The sequence below is a fragment of the Malaya genurostris genome, chromosome 1, assembly GCF_030247185.1.
Source record: "Malaya genurostris strain Urasoe2022 chromosome 1, Malgen_1.1, whole genome shotgun sequence".
NCBI lineage: Eukaryota > Metazoa > Arthropoda > Insecta > Diptera > Culicidae > Malaya > Malaya genurostris.
This window is the reverse complement of record NC_080570.1, coordinates 73,036,273-73,062,320: the sequence shown is the minus strand read 5'-3', so window position 1 is coordinate 73,062,320 and position 26,048 is coordinate 73,036,273. Positions and strand designations below refer to the sequence as shown.

General features: G+C 37.1%; 1 protein-coding gene across 3 annotated transcripts in view; it reads left to right on the top strand.

Moving 5' to 3' along the window:
• LOC131440459 (homeobox protein Nkx-2.1) overlaps positions 1 to 14,367 on the top strand; it is a 67,383-nt gene extending 53,016 nt beyond the window's left edge. For all 3 annotated transcript variants that reach the window (XM_058611749.1, XM_058611748.1, XM_058611750.1), the window contains exons 5-6: positions 4,822 to 4,908; positions 9,669 to 14,367. In XM_058611749.1, the coding sequence (XP_058467732.1) occupies positions 4,822 to 4,908; positions 9,669 to 10,115 (534 nt within the window). In that variant the 3' untranslated portion in view covers positions 10,116 to 14,367. The remainder of the gene's footprint in view (positions 1 to 4,821; positions 4,909 to 9,668) is intronic.
• Positions 14,368 to 26,048: the final 11,681 nt, after the last annotated feature.

Here is a 26,048-nt window from a genome sequence, read left to right as displayed (position 1 = left end):
GCGGCATTCTCTTGTTTAATCAAAAGAAAACAGGAAGGGAATGTCACCAAGTTTTTGTAGAGACTTTTGGTGCTCTTTTTCCGATCATCAAAACTTTTGACGCTGGTTTCAATGATAACTAAAATATACCGAATATTTTGAAGATGAACTGCAATCATTATTGGACGAAAATGATACACAAATACGACAAATGATGGCGAAGCAGTTAAATGTCACTTGACAAGCCATTTTCGATCATTTTAGAGCCATAGTAAAAATTCAAAAGGTTCGTAAATTGGCTCCAAACCAACTAATTGAACAGCAAAAAACTTAGTGCTTTTTACGTATTTCTCCATCAAATTGAAACTGACAACGAAAAATAGATATATTTTGAGAATCCGAATCGCAAAATATAACACCAGGACAACCTTCAACATCGATTGAAAGATCGAACCGTTCTGAGAAAATGATTTTTCAATGTATGTGGTAGGATTATTAGGAAGTGGTGAACAACGAGCTTTTTAAGCCCGGCCAAACAGTCAATATCGTTTAGGACCGACAACAAAGACCAATTTGAACAGTGCACTGATCGAAAACGGCCAGAATGGGTTAGTAGAAGCGGTAAAATCATTCTGCAGCATAACAGCGCTCCTCCAAATACAGTCAGTTCTAAAATCTTTAACTTGTAGGAAAACTACTATTGGATTTGAATAAGTTAGAATGGCTCATGTTGGACTCTTCCAGATATAACTGAATAAGTGATAAAACCGACAAACTAATCTTTTTCTATCCGTACATTCTTCCTAAACCGACTGAGTCACTTCGGAGAAATAGAAAACTTGGTAAAAAATTTCTATTCGCACGATTTTTCTCGATGATGATTTATACATTTCTATACTTGGCTAGAAGTTACACTGTGACTGCGGAGGGTAATTAGATTGGATTTTGAAGGTATAATTGAATAAAAGACGACGCTAACCGATCAACATACCGTATCTAAATTATTTTTCTTTAAGACACTTTTTAGAAAATGTTGATACTTTAACTACTAATAACTAAGCTACTTATTTTGTACTTGCTACGAAAACAGCTTTTTGCAATAAAATGATTACGGTTTGAAGATCGGGTAGCAAGAATATGCACTAATTTCCATTCGCACATATTTATTGAAGATTGCTCAACCGATTTTGAAATACTCGCGAGCCCAAACACAATAATCTCTGGAAAACTTTTTATTTTTGAAAGTACACTTCTCATTATTTCTTGATGTTTAAAGTCCTTCTAAAACTGAAACATAACGATACTTCGATTAGAAATGTACTGCATTTAATTTTAATAATTTCTCTTACAATCCAATAAAATGGAACTAATTGAATTTTCAAGGGATGCCTGGAACGATTTTCACAAACTTAGATTCAAAAAAGTATAACAAGCCCGTCAAAACTAATTGGCTCAAGTGGCACAAAATACTTCCGCTATTTGTAGCCGAGCAAACCGACTTCACTCATACGCCAAAAATACAACCAATTTCGTTTCGCAATCACCGTATTCGCCTGATTTAGCTCCGTGTGACTTCTGGCTATTCAGCCAACTCAAACGACCGCTACGGGGAAACCGTTTTAAGTCAATTGAAAACATCAAACGTGAAACGCTACGCGCATTGAAGGCTATTCCGGAAATTGATTTTAACAACTGTTTCGAGAATTCGACAAAACGTTGACACATGTGTATTGGGGCCGGGAGAGATCACTTTTTATTTTTTTATTTATTATTGTAATATTCATCGGATACGAAATCTACATGGATATGGGTGGAGAAAAACCCTTTTGAGTTGTCAATGCCATTCTCAAACGGGTGCAAAAACCACCATCTTTTAAAATAACAACACGAAATAATTATTACAATACATCTAAAACTAATAGTCACATAACATCATTAAAAACAAAATAGACATAATTCAATTAAAAACTAAACACTAGAAAAATATCAAACTACAGCAGATCGTTTGACTTTACAAGCTGGATGGTTCTCTAAAATCAAAAAGATCTTCTACAGCAGTGAATGATCGAATGGCAGCGGTTATCGGTTTATTTGAGGGGGACGAAATAGATTTGGAAGAATAAATCTTACTGATTTTTGCCCATAGTAGTATTATAAACTAACTATCAGGTGTACAACTTTGCTTCCGCCGTTTTCCGATAGGTGGCTGTACCGGCTGAGGCTGGTCAAAATACATAGATGATAATGACTTTAAAGTGAGTTTGTACAGTGCCTAACGAACTGTCATCGCCGTTTCAGTGACAGTTGTTCTTGTTTTCGTATTATTCACGCTCGAAAATGTCTGTTTATGTGCCCAATTTTCGTCATTCGCGGGAAGTTGTACTTTTCTGTTACAATTCGAAAAAAATGCAGCTGAAGTGCATCGAATGCTCTCAGAAACTTACGGTGATGCTGCTCTGAGTAAAAGAACGTGTCGGGAGTGGTTTCAACGTTTTAAAAATGGTGATTTCGATGTCGAAGACAAACGTGGTGGTGGAAGAGAAAAAACCTTATATTTGGTGGGATCAGCTCGGTGTAATTTACTACGAGCTCTTAAAACCGGGTGAAACCATCACATGAGACGGTTCCAAAAGTGACCCAAAGCGGCCACAATATCAAGAGTGAGATGACAAAGCCATTCTTCAACACGACAAGTTCGGCCTCACGTCGCAAAAGTGGTCGAAATGTGCCTGGAAACGCTGAAATGGGAAGTCTTGCCCCATCCGCCGTATTCCCCAGATGTCGCCCCTTCTGACTTCCACCTATTCCGTTCGATGGCACACGGCCTGGCAAATCAACATTTTCAATCCTTCGAAGAGTTGGAAAAATGGATTGCTTCATGGATAGCGTCAAAAGAGGACTCCGTTTTTCGATCCGGGATCCGAAAATTGCCGGAAAGATGGGAGAAAGTTGTCGCTAGCGACGGACAATACTTTGAATAATACATCTGTAAGCACTTTTTCGCAATAAAGCTTTTAATTTTTGAAAAAACGGCGGAAGCAAAGTTGTACACCTGATATTAGTATTATAAAATGATGAGTGTTTAAAATTTCGAATTGTTTCTTCAAATACCGATGCAAAAAGTGTAAAAAATTAGTTCTCAAGACTATTCCAATTTGAATAAATTTTTCATTGGTAGCAAAAGACATCGACGTCAACAATGTCGGTTACCGTGTTCTGGTTCCAAAAGTGACCAAAACTCTAAAATGTAACTTACTATAATCTCTCAACAAATATCCTATTCTAATGAAAGAAAGCTCCATGAGTTGCTATGGGATTTAACCCGGTTCCGGTTTTCGGAATTATAAATTGATTAGTGTTCAAAATTTCCAATCGTCATTTTAAAAGACGATGCTAAAAATTGTGACCAAATTTCTGTTTGAGCTGTTAGTAAAATATTCTCACTAATAGCACTGTTGTTGTATCGTTGAATTCCACTATGTCACGTCATTACACTCTCACAGTCACTATTTTTCCCGAAAGCGATAAAATCGATACACTGAAAGGATGTAAATAACATTCCGAAATACGTATCTGTATTATAACGTTTGATACACTTTCGGGAAAAATAGTGACTGTTAAAATAGTGACTGTGAGAGTGTAATGACGTGACATAGTGGAATTCAACGATGCAACAACAGTACTATTAGTAAAAATTGTGCTTGCAACTTTTGCAATTCACAGATCTCTTTAGTAAGTGGTCTATTTACTCAACACTCAAGCATTAAGGTGAAGATTATGAGAGAGACATCATCACACCACTACGTGGATTAAAACAAGTTTTCTCTGTTATGAAAATGTAATAAGATGTCATTTTCCAAATATTGAAGGGAGCTGCTGTAGAATTAAAATTGAGCGAAGTAGAAAGTTTTTCATTCTTTGTTCAGAACTTAAATTTGCAGCGATTGAGTGTCTATGGCTAACCAACGCGTAGAACAGGGAGATGAGTCTAGATTAAATCGCAATTCTAGTTCCACACAGGTTTATATCACAAAAAAAATCCATTATTGTTTAAGCTCAAATTAAAACATCATCCTAACTAACAAAAAATAGTATGAAAACTTATCTGGTGTAGCTGTTCCGTGGTCCATATCAGACATGAACAAAATTTTCAGTCTACTTTAACTCGGAAGTGTGATTGTCGGAGAAGCCTAATCACTCCACGCTCCATCCTAACGGAATGTAGAAGGCCAGCCATGACCAGAGAAGCGGCAGCCGGCTCTGGGGCACTAATGAAATTAGAATGCTTTGAAGCCTACAAAGGCCGTTGCGCCCGTTTCACGCGGCACACTTTATGCGCCAGTGGAAGGAAGGAGCATGTGATATGTACAAACATCATACCCTAAAAAAGCTAACGTCTCGTTCGTATAAATATCATATGCAACGTCAAACCCGCAAAGCTCCCAAAGAAGCAGGGAAAAAGTTCCTCCTAGAGTGTGCATTTGAAAGAGGTCTGAAGAAGGCTCTTTACAGCACTTGCGCACACAATGAAGCGCGTCAACAAGAGGGAGTTATGAAGCGCTCTCGTTTTTACCTGGCTTTCAGCTACGCCATTCTTTCGTGTCTCTTTCGGGAACTCCGCGGCGCATACAGTTCCCTCGGTATGTCTACTTTTTCGTATCATTTTTTTTGTACCTTTAAACCTGCCTTTCTACTCACGCCATCTTGTTTCCGCATTTCGATTCGACGATTGCTCGTCTCCTTGCTTTCCGAGAGTAGAGTTTGGACACAACGTCTTCACCTCAGATCACAGACACATGCTTACAGAAAGAAAATTAAAATTCTCTTCTCTTGCTTTCGCAGGTTAAAATATGGTTCCAGAACCACCGATATAAATGTAAGCGGCAAGCGAAGGAAAAGGCAATGGCAGAGCAGAACCAGCATAATCAGGTTAGTATCGGTGCTTAACTTTGCCGGAACGTATAATCGCATTGCGCGAAGAACGGTGATATCTAGGTCCCTGTCTATCCTTGATATCATTAGTTGCTATGGTAATGCTGGCACGGTAACTGATTTTAGCGAAGCCGACGTGACTCTATCGTAGGGATTCACCTTCACCACTGAGGACCAATGTCAATCGACAGATCACAGATTATAGTTGTTAAAATTTCCCTGTTCTTCTGTCGAATCGGGAAAAAATATCTACTGAACTAAACGGGAACGATTTTTTTTGCTCACACCTACCAGTGCTGGATAAGATCAGCAAATTTCAAAAATCTATAACAAGTCATCAGTTTTCATATATTGCGATTGGGATGAAACTTTGCATACAACTTCATTATAGCATAGCATTTGTTTTGCACGGATGGAAAGACTGAATTTTGAGAAGGAGGCATGTATTTGTACATGCGCTTTGTTAAAATCATTGTAATCAAAAAACTATTAATTTTGTCAAAATGGCGACAAAGACGATGTCATAGGAATTCAGACGCTGTTAGCTTAGAGCGAAATCAGTCTTCAGTTCAGCAACGCCATCGAACAGTATCATGTCAAATGTATGATTGAGCAGTGCTGCTACTTTCGCCCGCGCGAGTCCTACGTTCTTCTCACCTACTTGTATGCACGCTATTGGATGTGGGCTCGAGGGAGGCCACATACAAAAACAGTTTTATGATTTTGTCATCAATGGAAAATTAAAATCAATTAAAAATCGCATGTTTATTTTATACCTGATATTGAAACATTAAATTATCAAAAATCAGACGAGAAGCGCTTATTTAATTAGTTATTTGAACTTCTAACGTGACTAGACTTATATTAAAATTTGTCACGGAAAGTGCTTGCTGCTATGAACTTAATATTCCTCACAGATCGGAAAGGGTATGTAAAAAATGCATTCGTCCTTTTTCAAAAAAGTTTGGTTTGCCATACTGAAGATGTGTACAAAGTTCCATCCGGTTCAAGGTAATTTCGCCGAGAGCCATTTCGACAAAATCCATTTCACCGAATGGGCCATTTTACCGAATGCCATTTCGCCGAATTCGGATTTCGGATTAATTTGAAATAAAGACAGAAAGATTCGCCGAAATCCATTTCACCGAAAGGGTCATTTCGCCGATTCCTTCAATTGTTTTAATATCGTAATTCGGATTGATTTAAAATAAAGACAGAAGTATCATAACGTAAACGCCCATTTTGTTGACCTAAAATTGTACTTCTGGAATATCTCATATTTAAAATAACGGATAAATTCATTTCCCCGCGTTTAGTCCCGAAGGACTACTCTCTTGAATGAAGATTGATTCATGTAGCTGTCAACTGATGAATTCCATTGACTTGTGGGTTAAGATGCACAAAAAAGTGATAGTTTATTAAAAGATAAAATTTTCTAAATCTAATTTTTTTCTCAATTCAACCTTCCCGAAATACAACGGTTTTAAAGGAAAATTCAATAAAAATTTTGTTTTTCTGTCGATTTCCGATATTTTTATATTTGAATATAAACCTTTTTTACAAGATTTATTATAAATGACGGCTTCAGTAGTCTTCTCAGTTCCAGTAGTCATCTCATATACGAAAATTATTAGTTAGAGTGAGATCTGCTGTATCTGTTCGATAGATTGACCTTAAGAGTATGATGAAAATAGGGGCATTTGCTTCGAGTTTTCGCATCGCGGTATTGCTGCTTAGAGCCGAAGCAAAGATATTTTATCCGATTTTATCACAATTCGTTGATCGAAAGTCGAGTAATCGGCAAAATAATATGGCGATTCTACTAATGAGATGACTATTTGTACAATAGCCCTGATTATATTTTCATAGATTGCAACCGTAATTACCTAAAACATCAAATCAATTGGATCAACCGTTTTTAATATATACTTTTTTCGACAATTTTGAAGTTTTTCTTGCGTAAATAAGGACATCACGCAGTCCACCTGGGGTTCGATTCCCAACACCTAGGCTCCCAACACCTAGGCTCCCAACACATAGGCTCAGAAAGTTTTGCTGACCTGAAGAGGCGAATGACCTTAAGATTAAAACTTTAAAAAAAAGGGCATCAGAAGCTAATGTCAAAATGGTGAACTGAAAAGAAAAATTGCCTTTTCATGTCATGAATTAATGCTTATTAAAAAATTGAGTCAATAAAAAAAATCGACCACATACCAACAGGCATGAAAATTACGAAGAAGGAAGAAGCTTCTAAAATCATGACTCGAAATTAAAGATCTCAAAATAATATGAAACTATTCAATCACAATGTATTATGTTTCATAGAAATATATGGGGCATTCCACGCAAAATCAGCCACCCAAAAATTTTTTTTTATCTATTTTTTTTCGGTTCAGAACTCGAAAATATTCGACACGAAGTTTTTTATTTCAATATGGTGGAATTTTCGAGATATGATTTTTTGAAATTTCACGTTTACAAAAATGAACCCGTTTTCAAGATCTTATACTGTAAAATCTAATAAAGATACAAAAATTCGTCCATGACATGCTTTTAAATAAGCAATTCCATAAAACAACCTTTAAAGTAAATGTAATGAAAAAAGTTAAAAATTATTAAACAAATGAAAAAAATCAAACTTGCGCCTAATTTTTTTTCTTTTTTAGTTGAAAAACGAAGCCTTAGGGTTTTAACTCAATCTTGGCAAAGTTGAATGGAAAGATTAATACTTTCGGAGCAGTAATTTTTTCAATCGCGACCCGCACACGTGGAATGTATCGCAGCGCAGCTCGTTCGAACACGGGCTTAACTTGTCGAACCATGTCGCGCCACTGATCGAATCCTAACTTTGACAGTTTATTGTTGGCATGGTTTCAGTTAAGATCACGGTGTAAAAATGAATTCAAAAATCAAAAATCCGTCTTCCCTTCTTGAGAAATTCAATTTGTTGCAAGCAATTGATGTTTTGTGTGCACCGTCTAAAATTGTTTGACTATCAAATAAGCTTTTATGAAATAAGCTATTTGAAATAAGTTTTCATCAAATAAGCTAAGCACGTTTCATGGCTTGGATGAATTTTTGCATCTTTATAAGATTTCACAATATAGGCTGCTGAAAAAAGGCTCTTTTTTGTAAACGCGAAACTTCAAAATATCATATCTGCAAAATTCCACGTACCATATTGAAGTAAAAAAATACGTGTCGAATATTTTCGAGTTCTTTATCGAAAAAAAATAGTTAGATTAAAAAACAATTTGAGTGGCTCATTTTTCGTGGAATGTCCCATATATTGCTTTGGGAAATAAAGTAACAGGAGTATATTGGCCACTCTAATATATTTTTGTCCGGCGTAGCGGAAGATGTTCGGTTGCCGGCAGTGTTCGGTTGTCGGCACCCCACCGTAACTTTTGACAGAAAGCAGATAGCGCCATTCCGACAAATGTCATGTGTGTGTAATAGCAGCCCTTTCTTTTTGTGCCGAATACCAAAGCAAACAGACGCTTGTACTTTTTGCTGCGCTTAAATCAAATTTTAAATGCGTGAAAACCAACACAAAAGTTTTTTATGACTTTTTTTTATAGTATCATTAATTGAAAAGCATCCATCGAAAAGGTGAGTGAATTGAATATTTTTGAGGTAAAATCGATCTATTTCGTGATTTAATGCCGGATGCTATCAAAATTTTCGCAACCAAAGTTGTATTTGTCATTTTTTAAATGTCTGCCGATTTCGGTTACCGGCACCCCAATTTTCGGTTATCGGTACCCCATTTTTTTCGACAAATCGCGAAAAATTGTCAGTGATTTCTTAGTTAACATGTAAACCTATTTTTCACAGACTTTTGAAACTTCTATTGTTTGCAGACATTCGTCAGAAACTACAGACTTTTGAAAATTGGCGTGATCTTTTCGTTTTTGTTAGCTAAAATTATTGTATTACCTGGCATCTCGGGTGATATGCAACACGTGGACGACTTGACGGTATCAATACATCCGTCATATAAGTAAAAACTTTGGTTCTCTGGTTCTGTTAGCCATGGCGACTTCAAACAAATCGTCCAAGTCAAGGAAAATGAACTTAAAAGCGGTGATTAATGCAATTAAACGTTGCTTAGATGATAAGAAGCCAATAAATTCGACTGCAGCAACATATTCAGTCCTGCAAAGCCGGTGGAAGACCGGCCTAATCAACATAAAAGGCGCTACCATCCAAATCATTGGCCAAGACAGCCAAGGCAAAGTCACCATCAGACAATAAAGACTTTAGTCAAAAACGCTTCCGAAAAGAATAGTTTTTTCTTTGAATAATTCCAATTTTTACTAATATTTTTCCATTTTTAGCGAAACTTCTTGGGGTTCCTTTTTTGAAATAGTAAAAATTTATCATCTTACTCTCCCTTACTCATTTCTGGACGTAATGAAATGAATTACATCGTGTTTCAGAATATTATATAATATATTATTATTTTACATATTATGTACCTCATTTTGATTACAACCTAAAGCGCCTGGCTAAAATATATAAGAGAGGCCAAATACCTCCGTTACCCTATTCCATGATTTGTTTGATTATGGAATCGTGCATTTTTTTTAATTTGAGACAACATGAAGTCGGTTTCAGTTTTAATTTCAATTGAAGAACAGAAATATTTGATTCGTCGTCTAAAACACCAGCAAATTGTGACAGTATAATCCATAGCAAACTACCAGCAACACAAACCAGAACCCTCACTAACACAATCTTTGTTTTTCATCCAGTCAGCCAGCTCACCACGACGTGTGGCCGTACCAGTACTAGTTAAAGATGGCAAGCCGTGTTCCGGCGGCTCTAATTCCAGCTCTTCTGCTCAACAGCAACAGCAGCAGCACCAGGCACAACAGCAGCAGCAGCAAGTAAGTGGCAGCAATAGTGCGCTAACCACCGGCGGCAGCGGTGGCGGTGGCGGCGGCGGTGGTGGAGGCTCTAGTGTAATCTTAACCAGTGATTCTAACAATACCCACTCGCCGGACACGCCCTCCGCAACGCTGTTATCGCCGTATAACGGTAGCCACAATGTGACGGGCCAAATGCTGCAGCAACCGTGCAATAATAGTCTGATGTCGAACAGTTTGGCCATGGCATACCGGAATCAGAACAACTTTATGGCCAACAGTCATCAACAGCAGTGCGGAAGTTATCTACCGCTGCAAACCCGAGCCTGGTAATATTAGTTGATTTGTTAGGTTTTACTCTAATTTAATATAGGGTGTTCACTTTTCGTTCTGAAATGCGGATCTGTAAAACAAAAACTGTTGGCTCTCAAGATAGTTCTTTTTACTTAATTTTATAAATTAATATATTTTAGGTAAGCTGTAGGAATCTCTTTCTCATTTACTGAAAATGGGACACTTACTAAAGCTGTAAATACAGACTAGCCAATAAGATTTTGCGAAAAGATTACTTGCAATGCAATTCGACGGTAATTCCTAGTTCAGCTTATGCGCGGACAGGGCATACACATAAAATAACTGGATTTGAGAAACAAATACAATTGTTACTTTAGTCGTTGAAAAGAATAAACTAATTTGGTAACAACAACCGGCCACAACAGAAAAAAAACAAAACACACGTACATCGACAGAACTGCAATACATGATGATCAATCATCACCTTCTTCCGGTTGTAGAAGATGTTAAGTAATGAGGCAGCATAAAATATAGCAAAAGAGGTGCCAGCAGTTGGGAAGGGAAAAAAACATTAGTAAACTGAGATGTGATAACTCTTGGTTAGTGACTATGACCATAAGTTTTGTTCAAACATGTTCAGTTGCAAAGAGCTATCACAGCTGCTAATACAAGTGTTGTGTTGTCAAACTGTACAGAAAGCATGATTACTAAACTCTAGTCAGACAATATGCGACACTCAACTTTTTCACATAATATAATTAGAGCATCTCGAAAGTTGGAATTTCTGCTCATCCTCTTTTTTAATTGATTTTAAATTATTCTGAATAGCGAAATATCTGATTCGGGGTATTTTAATTCTTCAAGTTACTTCAGTTTCATAGAAACGCACCTACCATCAATCCAGAAGATTTTGAAACATTCAAATCACAAAAATTTGAACTTCAATTTCTGTGGGCAAGAAGTCGAATGATGACTTTTTATTTCACACAAAAGTAGATCTCAAGATTGTTAATAGTGATTGAGTCCATGAACTATGCACAGCACAGCACATATGATGCTATTTGTAAAAAAACGCAATCGGGAAAATTGATTTCACAGGAACTATTTAAATCTGTAGCAAACAACGTAAAATTACATGTTTCAACACTCACAAAAACATATCCTAGTACACAATATGTAATATCAGCTACAAATATTTATCCGTTTAGTCGTTCGATTAAAAACACGGGTTTTTTCCAGGACTGCGAACCATTGCGCAAATTAATGATTTAAACTTTCAAGTAAAAAATTGATATCTCGATAGTTATTCTCTATCAATTAGTGTAATTTGACTGAAATTATGACCCAGTTCTGCGTTTCACATATGGAAATCTATTCGGATTAATTTTGTACCGAATTAATTGTACCGGATTAATTTTGAATTCTTAAAATCTGAAAATTTCACTTTTTCGACAGATTTGGTTCTAGTGTTTGAAAATAATTATAAATAAATTTCAAAAGAATCGTGTTATCGCTTTTTCTACTAGGTTTGCTTTACTACTTAAAAAAATACTACTGAACTATCTACTATATATCTACTATCTACTATATACTATATTACCCAAAAATCAAATTATCCATGAAACTGTTCGCATTCTAAGTGTGTGGTCCAGATACTGGTTTTAAACTCCATAAACTTTGCTAATTTATAGGCCAGAGCCATTTCGTGGAAAGTCGTTTCTCCAATAGCCCTTCCGCTGAAAATAGAATCGTCGAAAGAATTAACACATGGATCAAAAAGAGACTAACAATGGAAACAACATTTTTTTTTGCAAAATTTTAGGGTGATACAATGGTTCCAACGTTCTTTTTTTTCGATAAACTGCTTTCTGAATCATCGAATCGTTGCTGTTTTTGTTCCATCGAAAGCAATCGCGGCACCCACTTGGAAAAAACCTTTTTCAAACAAAACTACAAAACGACTTTACTCCAACCTCGATAACTCAGCTGTTTCTGATCCACTTAAAATTTTGACCCGTTTCAAGCAAAGGTTAGTACTCTAGAAAGACGTGGTTACTGGTTTATTACGAGCGCCATCTTTGCTTTAGTCTCGGGACTTATTGATCCATGTGTTATATTATTATACTTATTATAGATTCAAATAATGAAATATGAGGAATATTGGTGTTCTAACTTGTTTTACTTCACTACTTCGCTCATCCAGACCTGACTAATGTATAGAAACCATCCTAGGTAGACCGAGTTAACGAGATTTGAAGAAAATCGATTGAACTGAATGCTGCGAATGTTGTGTGCGTCAGAGTGTGAAATTTACTGCAGTATAGAGATCGTCAGTGTGCTTCACATTCGGTTTCAATTGAATTGAGTGGAATTTTACTGCACTGGTTCTAAGAAATGGTTTTCGGCGAAATGGCTTGCTTCCCTGATTTACTTGGAACGAATGGTTTTGCAAAGATTTGAGAACTCGCATGATCTACGAAGAATGTCACCAAGTTATTCATTTAGTTTATGAATCCATGAAATTTAGCCAGTTGTAAATGGAAGAATTCCTTAGGAAATTCCGCTTACTAGGAACATAGTCAATTATATATTCCATGTAATTCCGAATAGGCAACGAAAAAAATTAGGAGTTATGGAAACGGGTTGATAATAGGGAATATTTTAATTGGATGTCGACTTCAAAAGCTATATCAATGACTTTTAAAGACGCACTTCTTGCAAAAAGTATTCGAAGTAGCTTGAACCTTCTCAGGTCTAAGTGAAATCTTCAGAACTTGTAGACTTTTTCACAAAACGCCACTGCATATTTGTTTTTTTTTTCAAAATTTAAAGGTCAAACTTTTTTGTCAATTTCACTCAAATGAATGCGAATTGAAAATTCTAACAGCCCTCGTACTCGCAAGACTGCCTTGGAGCAGCTTTTCGTAAAAGTAATTTTCAACAAAAACGGAAAAATTAGAACTATCTCATCTCATTTGCATGTCATCGGACCACTTAATACTACATCACCGAACGTAATCTACCTTTTTGTTTCGAAACTACTGACAGTGAATTTGTTTTGCGAGTTAGAGGGTTAGGAGGCTTTTTACAATCTTAGGAAAATAGCCATTGTTGGAAAACGTAAAAGACGATTTCTTTGCTGTCGTTGCTCGGAAAATTAAAATTCATCAGTTCGTTTCGTTCATTTCCCTGTATAAAATGATGCTTAACTTCACGAAGATTAATCTACCGATAACGAAGTAAACTGATTTTGTGTGTTCTAACATTTGCTGTTTTTTTGTGCCTGTAAGTAGAATTTTATTTTTTGGGGAGATAAATTCAATGCTTGGAAAATAAAGCGCACTGCACTAACGAGAATTGGAGTATGTCATACGCTGTTTGATTCTCTGCTTGTGTGATAAAAAAAAACTGTGTGATGACGAAATAATCAACAACTTTGGGCTGCTCAAAATTATTCTTTCCATTAACAGAATTAGTATATTAATCTCACTTTTAAATCAGAAAAACATTTGTTCTGAACAATTTGTGAATGAGTTGAGGTGTCAAATGTTTGAAAACGTCGTACTTAAAAATGAAATACCTACATTTTCTGTACAGTAAGAATAACTCAGTACGTTACCCGTTTGATGAAAAGTAATGCTTAGTTGAGTTTTTCAGTGCACATCACCAGCACAAAAAACTCCCCTAGCGACTGCTGCACCGCAACGCAAAAAAAACGACAAATAAAATTTCATTCACAATCTGTAATATGGAAAGCGATTCTTTTCCAACCTGCCACAAATAAAACATTGGAAGTAACAAATCGAAAAAATCCGCCAAAATCCGAGGAATATTCATAAAAAGAGTCGATTCACAATATATGTGACGGTGAACAAGTGATCCCTGAAACAAAAACAAACAAAAAAAAAACAAAAATGTCTATCCCACGCAAACTGAACGGTCCGAATACACACAGTAGACTCTGTTTCCACATAAGCAGAACACAATTATAATGAATTTTCAATCAATCTAGGATGAAAGCTTTTTTATCAGGTACAGTAAAATTTTAATGAAAAGCACAAACATGGTAAATTAATTAGAGGGACAGATTACATCAATAAGAAGAAAGTTATTTAATTTAATTCGTAATAATACAAGATTAAATTGTAGACAAAACATGCATCAAAGGAATTTGAGAATATGCTCGAAACAAGGCAAGAGTTACGAATAAGTTTGTATTAAATTTGAAAAAATATAGAATGTGGTAACTAAAGGCGCAAACGATGGAAATAAATAATAAAATAACAAACAAGTAAGCAAACGTGTTTTATCTCATTTATTCATAACCAAAGCCAGAAACGTGCCTAACCGGTCGCCATCTTTTAGAATTGATTTATTCAATAGCAATTAGCATCTGCTGTCAACGCTGCCGACGCAGTTGAAACGAAAAGACAAATGGAGTGAGGGCGTTGTTCGCCCTGTCTCATCCAGCGTCAAGACCACGGCAAAGCAAAGACGATTGGTTGCTGTTGGATGGCTGCCATCAAATGATTCATGCACCGCATTTTCACCAGGAAAGACTGCGCTGCACAGCAGTAAGACCTAAGAAAAGTCACGAACGACAACTTGTTCTCAACTCACGAGGGTTTGGAGGGGGTGGTTCACTCAAGGTTTTGCATAAGCTTGGTAGTCTCTGAGAATTATGTTTTTGGCAATGCTTTAACGTCAATTGCCGGTTATTGCACAACACCGTGGCAGCCGAGGCAGCAACGTCTTCAAGATGAAAAGCGATTTCGAGGGAAAAAAATGGAATGGAGTCAGTCGCCAGTGGAAAGGGCTTGTGAGATATGAATGCTCAAAATTCATACCCTCTTGAGCCGAGCAGAGTAGTTGGTACGTAGCACTGGAGACTAACGACGAACGGACAAATTTTCGCGATTCTGAAGTGGTTGCTCGAGAAAAAAAGGGGTTACACCCAGATCTTGAAGATGCGATAGGGGAGATGAATTTTCCGCTAGTGACAAAAGGGGCGGAAACTGAACGCTAGTATATGAATATGAAATTAACGTCGTCGACCTGTAAGTGAATTCGAAGGCAAACGATCAAGACGATGAATGTCTTACAGATTGATGTATACAGACGTGGTGTTTTTTGGCAACCCCCATACATTCCATGATGAATTTCAAACAGAAATCATTTATCTTAATGATGGTGATCGTTATCGTGCGCTATCAAGGGTGTAAGAAAAGAAGGATATTGCAGTTGAAAAACGTATTCATCTTAACATCATGATGTTTTAAATTTGAATAGAGTCATCACTGTTGAAAATGGGATAAGAAAAAAAAACTACATATAAATTACTACAGTCACCTTAGCGTCTATGTTAACTGTGCCAGTCCAGTGGTGCTAAGTTTTCTATAATTAACGAACTTCTAATCAATGCAAAATCGGATGAAAACTTAGGTGGCTCTTCCGAAACAAATATTTTTATCCGGTTTTTTGCATTCAAAGTTTTGTTTGTCGACAAAGTATGGTTTGATTAAGTGCTGCGGACAAAGTATGGTTTGATTAAGTGTTAGAGGAAGTCAGATCCATGCTGCGTTCTATAGCGACAATTTGTGCATTCGAAAATTCTTAAACATTCAAAAATACCCAGGAACGGCCAAAGACCTATTGAGAATATACTGAACTCCACAACTGGAAGATGTCTGGGTGTGGAGTTGTACAACTGGAAATGCGATTTTGTTCTTCTCTTTAACATACCATACCCCTCCCCCCTTCCACGACTTACCACCAACATTTTCTCATTCCACATCTGGGTGAAATCTGTTCCGCCGCCCCTGGTTACACCTATTCGATTTTTGCGTTTTTGTGAAGAATACTCAATATCGTGAAAAATCACCCAAAAAAGAAATTTAAACATGTTTTCAACAAATTTGAATTCAGGTAATTATTGGAACTTAAATTAGGTAATTCTTGGAGCTATGAGGGAAAAGAATACACTGTAGGAAAAAAGTTGACTCACTTTTATCGGAGATGGCTTAACCGATTTTTACAAACTTAGATTCAAATTAAAGGTCTCATAGCCCCATACAAATTTCCTTAATTTCATTTGGATCCGACTTCCGGTTCCGGAGCTACAGGGTGATATGTACAAAAATTGTGAAAAAAATGTCACTCACTTTTCTCCGAGATGGCTGAAACGATTTTCACAAACTTAGATTCAAATGAAAGGTCTCATGGTCCCATACAAAGTTCCTGAATTCCATTAGCGTCCGACTTCCGGTTCCGGAATTACCGGGTGATATGCACCAAAAAGGGGGAAATAATGCATTAAAAATGTGTAAAAAATGTCACTCACTTTTCTCGGAGATGGCTTAACCGATTTTCACAAACTTAGATTCAAATGAAAGGTCTCATAGCCCCATACAAATTTTCTTAATTTCATTTGGATCCGACTTCCGGTTCCGGAGCTACAGGGTGATATGTACAAAAATTGTGAAAAAATGTCACTCACTTTTCTCCGAGATGGCAGAACCGATTTTCACAAACTTAGATTCAAATGAAAGGTCTCACAGTCCCATACAAAGTTCCTGAATTTCATTAGCGTCCGACTTCCGGTTCCGGAATTACAGGGTGATATGCACCAAAATGGAGGAAATAATGCATTAAAAATGTGAAAAAAATGTCACTCACTTTCCTCGGAGATGGCTTAACCGATTTTCACAAACTTAGATTCAAATGAAAGGTCTCATAGTCCCATACAAATTTTCTTAATTTCATTTGGATCCGACTTCCGGTTCCGAAGCTACAGGGTGATATGTACAAAAATTGTGAAAAAAAATGTCACTCACTTTTCTCGGAGATGGCAGAACCGATTTTCACAAACTTAGATTCAAATGAAAGGCCCTACGGACCCATATAAAGCTCCAGAATTCTATTTGGATCCAACTTCCGGTTCCAGAATTACAGGGTGATAGGCATAAAAAAGTGAAAATAATGCAATAAAAATGTGAAAATAATGTCATTCACTGTTCTCGTAGATGGCTAAACCGATTTTCTCAAACTTAGACTCCAAGGAAAAGAATTCATGGTCACGGTTCCATACAAAGTTCCTGAATTCATTTGGATCCGACTTCCGGTACCGGAATTACAGGGTGATATGCACCAAAAATGTGAAAATAATGTCAACCTTTTAACTTGGAGATGGGTGAACCGATTTTCACAAACTTAGATTCAAATGAAAGGTCTCATGGCCCCATACATAGTTCCTAAATTTTATTTGATTCCGACTTCCGGTTCCGGAATTACAGGGTGATATGCACCAAACATGTGAAAATAATGTCACTCACTTTTCTCGGAGAGTACTAAACCTATTTTCACAATCTTAGATATAAATGAAAGGTCTCATAGTCGCATACAAAATTTCTGAATATGATTTGGATCCGACTTTCGCTCCCGGAATTGCAGGGTGATATGCACCAAAAATGGGAAAACAATGCATTAAAAATGTGAAAATAACGTCACTCACTTTTCTCGGAGATTGCTAAACCGATTTTCTCAAACTCAGATTTAAATGAAAGGTGTCACGGTCCTATACGAAGTTCTTGAATATCATTTAGATCCAAATTCTGATTCCGGGAATACAGAGTGATATGCATGAAAAATGTGAAAGTAATACATCAAATATGTGATAATAATGTCACCCACATTACTCTGGGATGGTTAAACCGATTTTAACAAACTTAGATTCAAATGAAAGGTCTTATAGTCCCATACAAAGTTCCGAAATATCATGCGGATCCGACTTCCGGTTCAGTAATTACAGGGTGATATATACTAGAAATGTGAAAATAATGTCACTCGTTTTTCTCGGAGATGGCTTAACCGATTTTCACAAGTTTAGATTCATATGAAAGGTCTTATAGTCTCATACTGTATTCCGGTATTTCATTTGTATCCAACTTTCGGTTCTGGAATTACAGGGTGATATGCATAAAAAATGTGAAAATAAAACACCAAAAATGTGAAAATAATGTCACTCGCATTACTCTGAGATGGTTGAACCGATTTTACATGGTTAGATTCAAATGAAAGGTCTCGTGGTCCCATATCAAGTTCCAGAATTTCATTTCAATCCTACTTCTGGTTCCGGAATTACAGGATGTGCCAAAACTGTGAAAATAATTTCATTCAATTTTCTTGGAGATAGCTTACCCGATTTTCACAAACTGAGGTTGAAGGGCCCTAAGGTCCTATACAAAATTCATGAATTTTTTAGCCTTTTCATAACGAAAAGCTATAGTTACCATCAAAATCGACCTATGATCCTAGGCCTGTAGGGACAAATGGCATATACCAATCGAATCAATTTGTTGTATGTGAGGGTTACATATATTGTCATTTTTGTTGCTTTAAGATTGCCAACCTAATTTTCACAAACTCAGATTCAAATGAAAGCTGTTATGGCCCCATACAAAGTTCAAAGTTCCTGAATTCGTATGGATTCATATGATTTGCTTATGATGCTGTTCAAGACGAATAGTTGACAAGGTCTTATCAATCATAAACAATTTCTCTTGGCCTATGAACTTATTCCCGATCAAGCTTTCAATTCCGGAATTATAGCGGATATATGTAGAAATGATAATATAAAGAGCGTGTTTCTATACACGATGTAAAAATAAACGAAATCTCTTGAATGAACCATGTAATTCCTGAATTCCATGCCTGAACATTGTATTTTGATAGCCGAAATATTTTATTTTGGGAATATGAATAATATGAGAAAGGCATCATTACACCACTAGGTGGATTAAAACAGGTTTTTATTTTATTCCGAACATAACACAAATGCAAATCAAGCCAAAGATTTTTATTATTAAACGGTTACGGGATTGAGAATTTGCATGATTCTCGGATATTTGATCCCAAAATCCAACCCGAAAACGAGCCTGACGGTTCGGGTTTAGAAAAACGGATGAATGGTACAACGTGCTGAGGAACGTTCCAATATAGAGTTTGTGACCACCATTTCCAGTGCTTCCGGAAACGGGATCCGAGGATTAGTATAGCCGGATCATCGCTCTGTATAACTGCGCAAAATGTTCAACACTCTAATTAATTCTGGAACCGGAAGTCAGATCCAAATGAAATTCAAAAGTTTTATATAGGACCATAGGACCATTCATTTGAATATCAAAATCGGTCACGCAGTCTCGAGTAAAGTAAATGAAATTGAAATTTTTACATCAATCACCCTGTAATTCCGGAACCGGAAATCCGCTAAAGATGAAATTCAGGAATTTTGTATGGGACCATCCAAGTGTACACCTCGAGAACGCTCTGAAATAGTGTCGATTTATCTTAAGCATAATCGATCAGTTGTATTGATCCATCGTAAATATCGTCGAAATCAGTTCGGTTTTACATCTCATCCAAGTCAGTCGATAAAACAAAACCGCTTACGTTCGGGACAGAAGAAACCAAGTACAGTATTGTGTAGTGAACAATTGAACGATCTCGAAATGAGTGAACCAAACGAACAAATGCTACCGCCGACACGAAAGAATACAATTATTGTTGACTTCAGACAGTGCAAAATTCGACCTTCGATACGAGAACTTGAAGGTTTGTTTAAGGAGCAAATGCATCTTGACATTAAACGTGTGCTTTTACTTCAATGCAATAAGACGAATAATGTTGTTTACATTAAGTTTTATAAAGAGTTGGATGCAATTAAATTCGCATAAGACAATAACAATGTGCACTATGTGGAGCACGAGAACATTAGTTACAACATTCCAGTATATTTGGATGATAGTGCTATAGTAGTGCATGTGCATGATCTTCACTCAAGCGTCACCGATTCTTATATTCGCAAAACTATGTCCCAATACGGAGAGATTCTCTCTATTGAAAAAGAAAAGTGGAAGAATTTATTCCCCGGTATTCTAAATGGCATAAGTTTATAACGCATACACTTGAAGAGGCCTATACCTTCTTATGTGATTGTTTCCTGCGTCTATGTAACAGGACATTGGAGCGAAAACCCCATTTTGAGACTTTTGACTTTGTTCTCCCAAGAGTTTGAGATTTATGTTCATAGCACCGGCGAAAGACCACTATATGGTTAAAACCGGATATAAATAAATGATGATGTTCATAGCTCTAAATCCGATTGATTACTTGATTACTGTGACCAAATATTTTAAGGAATATACAAACAAAATAGTTGAGTGATCTACTTTATTCATATTTATACACAGGGCTTTTTTGTGGGGGCACGCGAGGGCCCTTACATAAAATTTCGAAAATATCACCGTTACTCATCATATCAATCCATAAATTAGTTTGGTCATCAACAAACCAGACCAACAAATCGAAATAATACCAATCTTGATGATATCGTTTTTGTTTCATCAACAATATGAGGTTGTGATTTTTAACACTTATCATCCTACATATTATAAAACCACAATTTCTAAAGATCAGCTTTGATAATTTAATTATTTTTTCTAGTCGTCGCTTATATGACCTTTCGAAAAAATTTCAATACTCATCACCTTGTGATTCTGGAACCGGAAGTCGAATCCCGATGAAATTCACGAATTCAGTGTGGGTCCATAAGAACTTTCATTTGAATTTAACTCTCCTTATTAATACTGTCCATATGAGTACCATGGGAGTTACAACGAGAGAATGTGAGAGAGAATTAATAATAACTCCACAGAGAGCTTAATCTTCTACTAGAAAAAGTTTCATCGCTATTGGATTTCAAGATCAATGGGACACCACTAAACATGTTCTATCCTATGAAGTATTTGGAATCAAGGATTAATTAACAATCATCATTCTTCCACGGACCCAAACAATAAAGTTTATAATCACAAAAGGATTTATGAGCAAAATTTGATCAAAATTTGGAAGCTCCTTTTAAATTTATTAAGTATATTGTAAACAAAAGTTACCCTTGTATAACAATACATTCTATTGTTCAGCTATTATTGTTTTTATTAAAATATTATGATTTTAAACAATAAAACAAGAAAGGACTTCCATATTTTCTCTTTAACACAAAAAAATTGGCAACTTGATGAATTAAAATTTGAGAACTTGATAAATTATAAACCAATGCACAATTTGTAGAACACTCTAAATGACTAAATTACAGTTCTTAACATGTTTTATAACATTACCAAATTTCAAAAATAAGGGATATAACTGCGTCAAAGTATTTCAGACTCGATAAGAGCAAACAAAAAAGAAAAAAAATAAAAGATTGATTTAGCAACCAGTACCTGTAGTTAAAATAATCAACGACGATTACTTGCTTTTGAAAGATGGGTTCACTCTACTAATCGGCATCAATATACGACAACTGGCTTGAAAGACCAGAGCCCAGTACATTGAACCGCCAACCTGGCACATCTTTTCCTATTTATAACCGTCAAATAAGTTTTCACAAAAAGTATTTAGCGACCCTTATTGCATTTTTCATATGAAATCACTGTGAAAACATTTTGAACCAAGCCCCAGAGAACACAATGTCATATACCATTCGAAACAATTCGTCGAGGTTGCCAAATGTCTGTGAATAAACAAGTGTGTGAATGTGACAAATAATGTCACTCAATTTTCTCGAAGATGGCTCGACCGATGTATTATGATTTCATGTTATTAAATCTTATCTGGATCCAATTTACGATTTCGGAATTACAAGATAGTATGTGGACAATAATGACACTCTTAACAGATTTCCAAAAACATAGAAAAAATGTCTCATAGTCCATATACTGGTACTTACATTTAACAGAATCTGACTTCTAGTTTCGGTATTGCATGGTAATATAGTAAGTGAGAAAACTGTAAATTTCTAGAGTATTAGGTCTACAACTTTGCTTCCGCCGTTTTCCGATAGGTGGCTGTACCGGCTGAGGCTGGTCAAAATACATAGATAATAATGCCTTTAAAGTGAGTGTGTACAGTGCCTAACGAATTGTCATCGCCGTTTCAGTGACAGTTATTCTTGTTTTCGTATTATTCACGCTCGAAAATGTCTGTTTATGTCCCCAATTTTCGCCATTTGCGGGAAGTTTTACTTTTCCGTTACAATTCGAAAAAAAAAATGCAGCTGAAGCGCATCGAATGCTCTCAGAAACTTACGGTGATGCTGCTCTGAGTAAAAGAAGGTGTCGGGAGTGGTTTCAACGTTTTGAAAATAATGATTTCGATGTCAAAGACAAACATGATGGTGGAAGAGAAAAAACCTTCAAAGATGAACAACTAGAAGCATTGCTTGATGAAGATTCATGCCAAACCCGAGAAGAGCTTGCCGAATCGTTGGGAGTGAGTCAGCAAGCCAATTGAAAACGTCTCAAGGCTCTGGGTATGATTCAGAATAAGGAAACTGGGTGCCGTACGAGTTGAAACCGAGGGACATCGAGCGCCGTCTACTTGTATGTGAGCAACTGCTTCAAAGACAAAATCGTAAGGGATTTTACATCGAATCGTAACCGGTGGTTCGATACGACAATCCTAAACGCAGAAAATCATGAGGAAAGCCCGGGCATGCTACTTCGTCGAAGGCAAAACCGAATATTCACGGTGCTAAGGTGTTAATTTGTATTTGGTGGGATCAGCTCGGTGTGATTTACTACGAGCTCTTAAAACCGGGTGAAACCACAGGAGAACGCTACCGAACGCAGCTGATGCGCCTTAGTCGCGCGCTAAAAGAAAAGCGGCCACAATATCAAAAGCGACATGACAAAGTCATCCTCCAACACGAAAATGCTTGGCCTCACGTCGCAAAAGTGGTCAAAAAGTACCTGGAAACGCTGAAATGGGAAGTCTTGCCCCACACGCCGTATTCCCTAGATGTCGCCCCTTCTGACTTCCACCTATTCCGTTCGATGGCACACGGCCGGGCAGATCAACATTTTCAATCCTTCGAAGAGTTGCAAAAATGGATTGCTTCATGGATAGCGTCAAAAGAGGACTTCTTTTTACGAGCCGGGATGTCGGGATGAAAGATGGGAGAAAGTTGTCGCTAGCGACGGACAATACTCTGGATAATACATCTTTAAGCACTTTTTCGCAATAAAGCTTTTAATTTTGAGGAAAAAAAAACGGCGGAAGCAAAGTTGTACACCTGATACAACCTAACAATATGCTTAAAAATACTGATGTATTATTGAAGATAACTGTTTGTCTTTTGCGTGAATAAGTACATCTAATAATATTTTTAACCTTTTTCGTTTCAAAGATTTATCAGCTACAAAACAGGGTACATTTTGATGATAAGTAATGGAAAACAATTTGTTGTTAGTGCTACTAAGAATCCTACCAACAACGAAATCCCTATATTGCTAAGTATAGGTCAATACATCCCATGAAATCACAGTTGCGAACTGTGCGAAACAAAATGCTTCCGAAATTACTCTCAATTTCCCTCCTCATCGAGTGCCAAGTATACGCAACTAATCCAAACATATGAAACAAATTATCAATTCACAATGGAGATAAGGAAGCAATCATCCCTGGCTGTTGAAGCCGCTCAACCCTCGTTTCCTCAAATGTAGAAAACTCTAGCAAGGCCGACGAACCCTCGGTTTTATCGTGATGCTGTTATTTTTACCCATCGTCTCTACAGCCCAATCCATGGTGACGATAACGAGGGGAGTAAAACTCTTCGAAATCCCATGACCCGCAACCGTAACGGCAATTTAATGCACACCACCTTCCGGTTGCGTTTACATCGATCCAAGCTCACGACCCTACAGAAATTTAGGACGCGTCGGAAATTTTTTCCAATAACAAGCGATTAACGGGAGTATGTCGAATCGTTAATTTAATTCCGTTCGCTGCTGCTGTACACGGCATCTTACCTGAAAAGTTGTGCTATTGAGTCGTGACGAAACCGGCTTAAACATTTTCATAACCTCCTTCCGATGTTGGCGAAGTCGAGATTCGCATTTTTGGTCATGTTATGAAGTGATTAGGATTAACCTGACTTTCAAACAAGCCGCACGTGGCACTCCTCGGTTCACCGTCGGCAAGTCGCGACTTCAGGACCAACCTATGTAGTGACACGTGCAGGTGCCGATTAATTTGTGATCTGCGCCGGCCCGAAGGCAGGCGTGAGGGTGATTGTTTGATTGAGCCTAAATTGGGTGATGACTTGTTTGTAGTAGATTCCCCCAGCTACCGCTGTACGCAGTCGTTAACGTACTCCTATTGTTCGACAAGAACAAACGTAGTTTGGGAAAACAAATTATGATTTGTCGATTGTCGGGAAATTACAGCGGCTGTCGGCAGCAATGTGTCACGATACAACTGATGGGCGCCCTTTTTCTGGTTAGAAAATGTCGCTATGATGTGAAAATACTTAATATTTCATTTCTTGTCGTGTGTTATAATAAGTTAATCGGAATATCATGAATATTCAATTTACAACAATTCCAATCATTCAATACATATTCATTCTTGAGTCTGATAAAGAGTCCCCAAATCACATCGACTTGCTCACGATTATTGAAGCTGTCAACTGTCATTTTACTATCGCAAACCAGCTATAGAAAATCATGTCCGAAACGACTTCGCCGGTCAGATTTTATTTACATCTACTTGTCCAACATCATGCCTATCCCATATCGTGAACACGCATTACCATAAACAATAATGGCATGGCGGTCGAGTGGAGGAGACAGGTAACTTTCAATTTTTCTTCGAATAACTTTATTGAAAGAAAGACCACAGTACAAAGGGACGAATCGTCACCTGGGTGGTCAGCAGGTTATTTTTTATCTTCCACTCGTACGTTGAAATAAACACGCTTACTTCTCCGAGAATCAGCAATCATTTCCAATGAATCAGCAGAATTGTGCCTCCACGGATTATTGATTGTACTCCGGATAAAACTTTACGGTGGTTTACCCTTTAGAACCGAAACTGACCGAACGGCGTGCGTGAGGCCCCGTGTTCAAGTTAACACATCGGTTAAACGATAATTAAGTAATTACATATTTTCACTATTCAAAGACCCAATAAATTCTTTTGTTAAACGCTGTATGATGGTAGGACACGGGATCATACATAATTGCTTCGAAGAAAAAAGGTGTGCGAGATGCGATTTGTTAGAAATCTGTTGAACCGGTGAACTATTCAGCTGTCAACAGCAAAGTTCCTTTCTTTAGCTGGTGTCAGTCAAAACTGTTTCCCTCGTTGTTTGCATCCGTCAAGTATGTCCCAAGAACTTTCGATACTCAACAATTAGCACTATTCGTTGTATCAGCTGGTTAGGGTTAACCGTGAATTTTATTGATCGATAAGGTTCAAAGTCAAAAAAAATATGATAAAGGCAAAACCAGTAAGAAACGAGTTTCGTATCAAAATCATACCTATACCGCTATTCTTCCATTCTGAAATAATCGAATAGAATCGTTGTTAATCATTGAAATTTTTTTACGAAGATATTTCACATTTAATTCTAAAGACTGTCCCAGAAAGTATGGACGCAACCAAAAACCGCTGCAATTTCGCAATGGTTCAGAATCTGTCCATTTTTATGGCTGCGTCCTGTTGTTTACACTCTTCTCTAACCACTTGTGCAGTTGTTTATTCGTTTTCATTAGTTTGTTTCGGAATGCGTGGACTTTCAGCAGAACAACGTCGAAAAATTGTGTACAAATGGTGCACAGAACGCGGACTGTCACTGAGAAAGATAGCAAAAATTGAAGAAGTAAGTGAAAAAGCCGTGCGAAATGCAATCAGGAAGTTCGATGAGGATAACACCTTTGAGGATAAACCGAAAACGGGTCGAAAAAGAGGTCCTGCTAACCCTCAGTTGGATAAACGTATACTGAAGGCGTTCGAGCAAAAGAAGGAGATTTCAGTTCGGGATGTGGCCATGTGGACACTTCGAAGTCAAATGTTCTTCGTGCTAAAGAATGTTCGAATCTTCGAACCTATAAGAAGCAGAAACAACCAAAACGT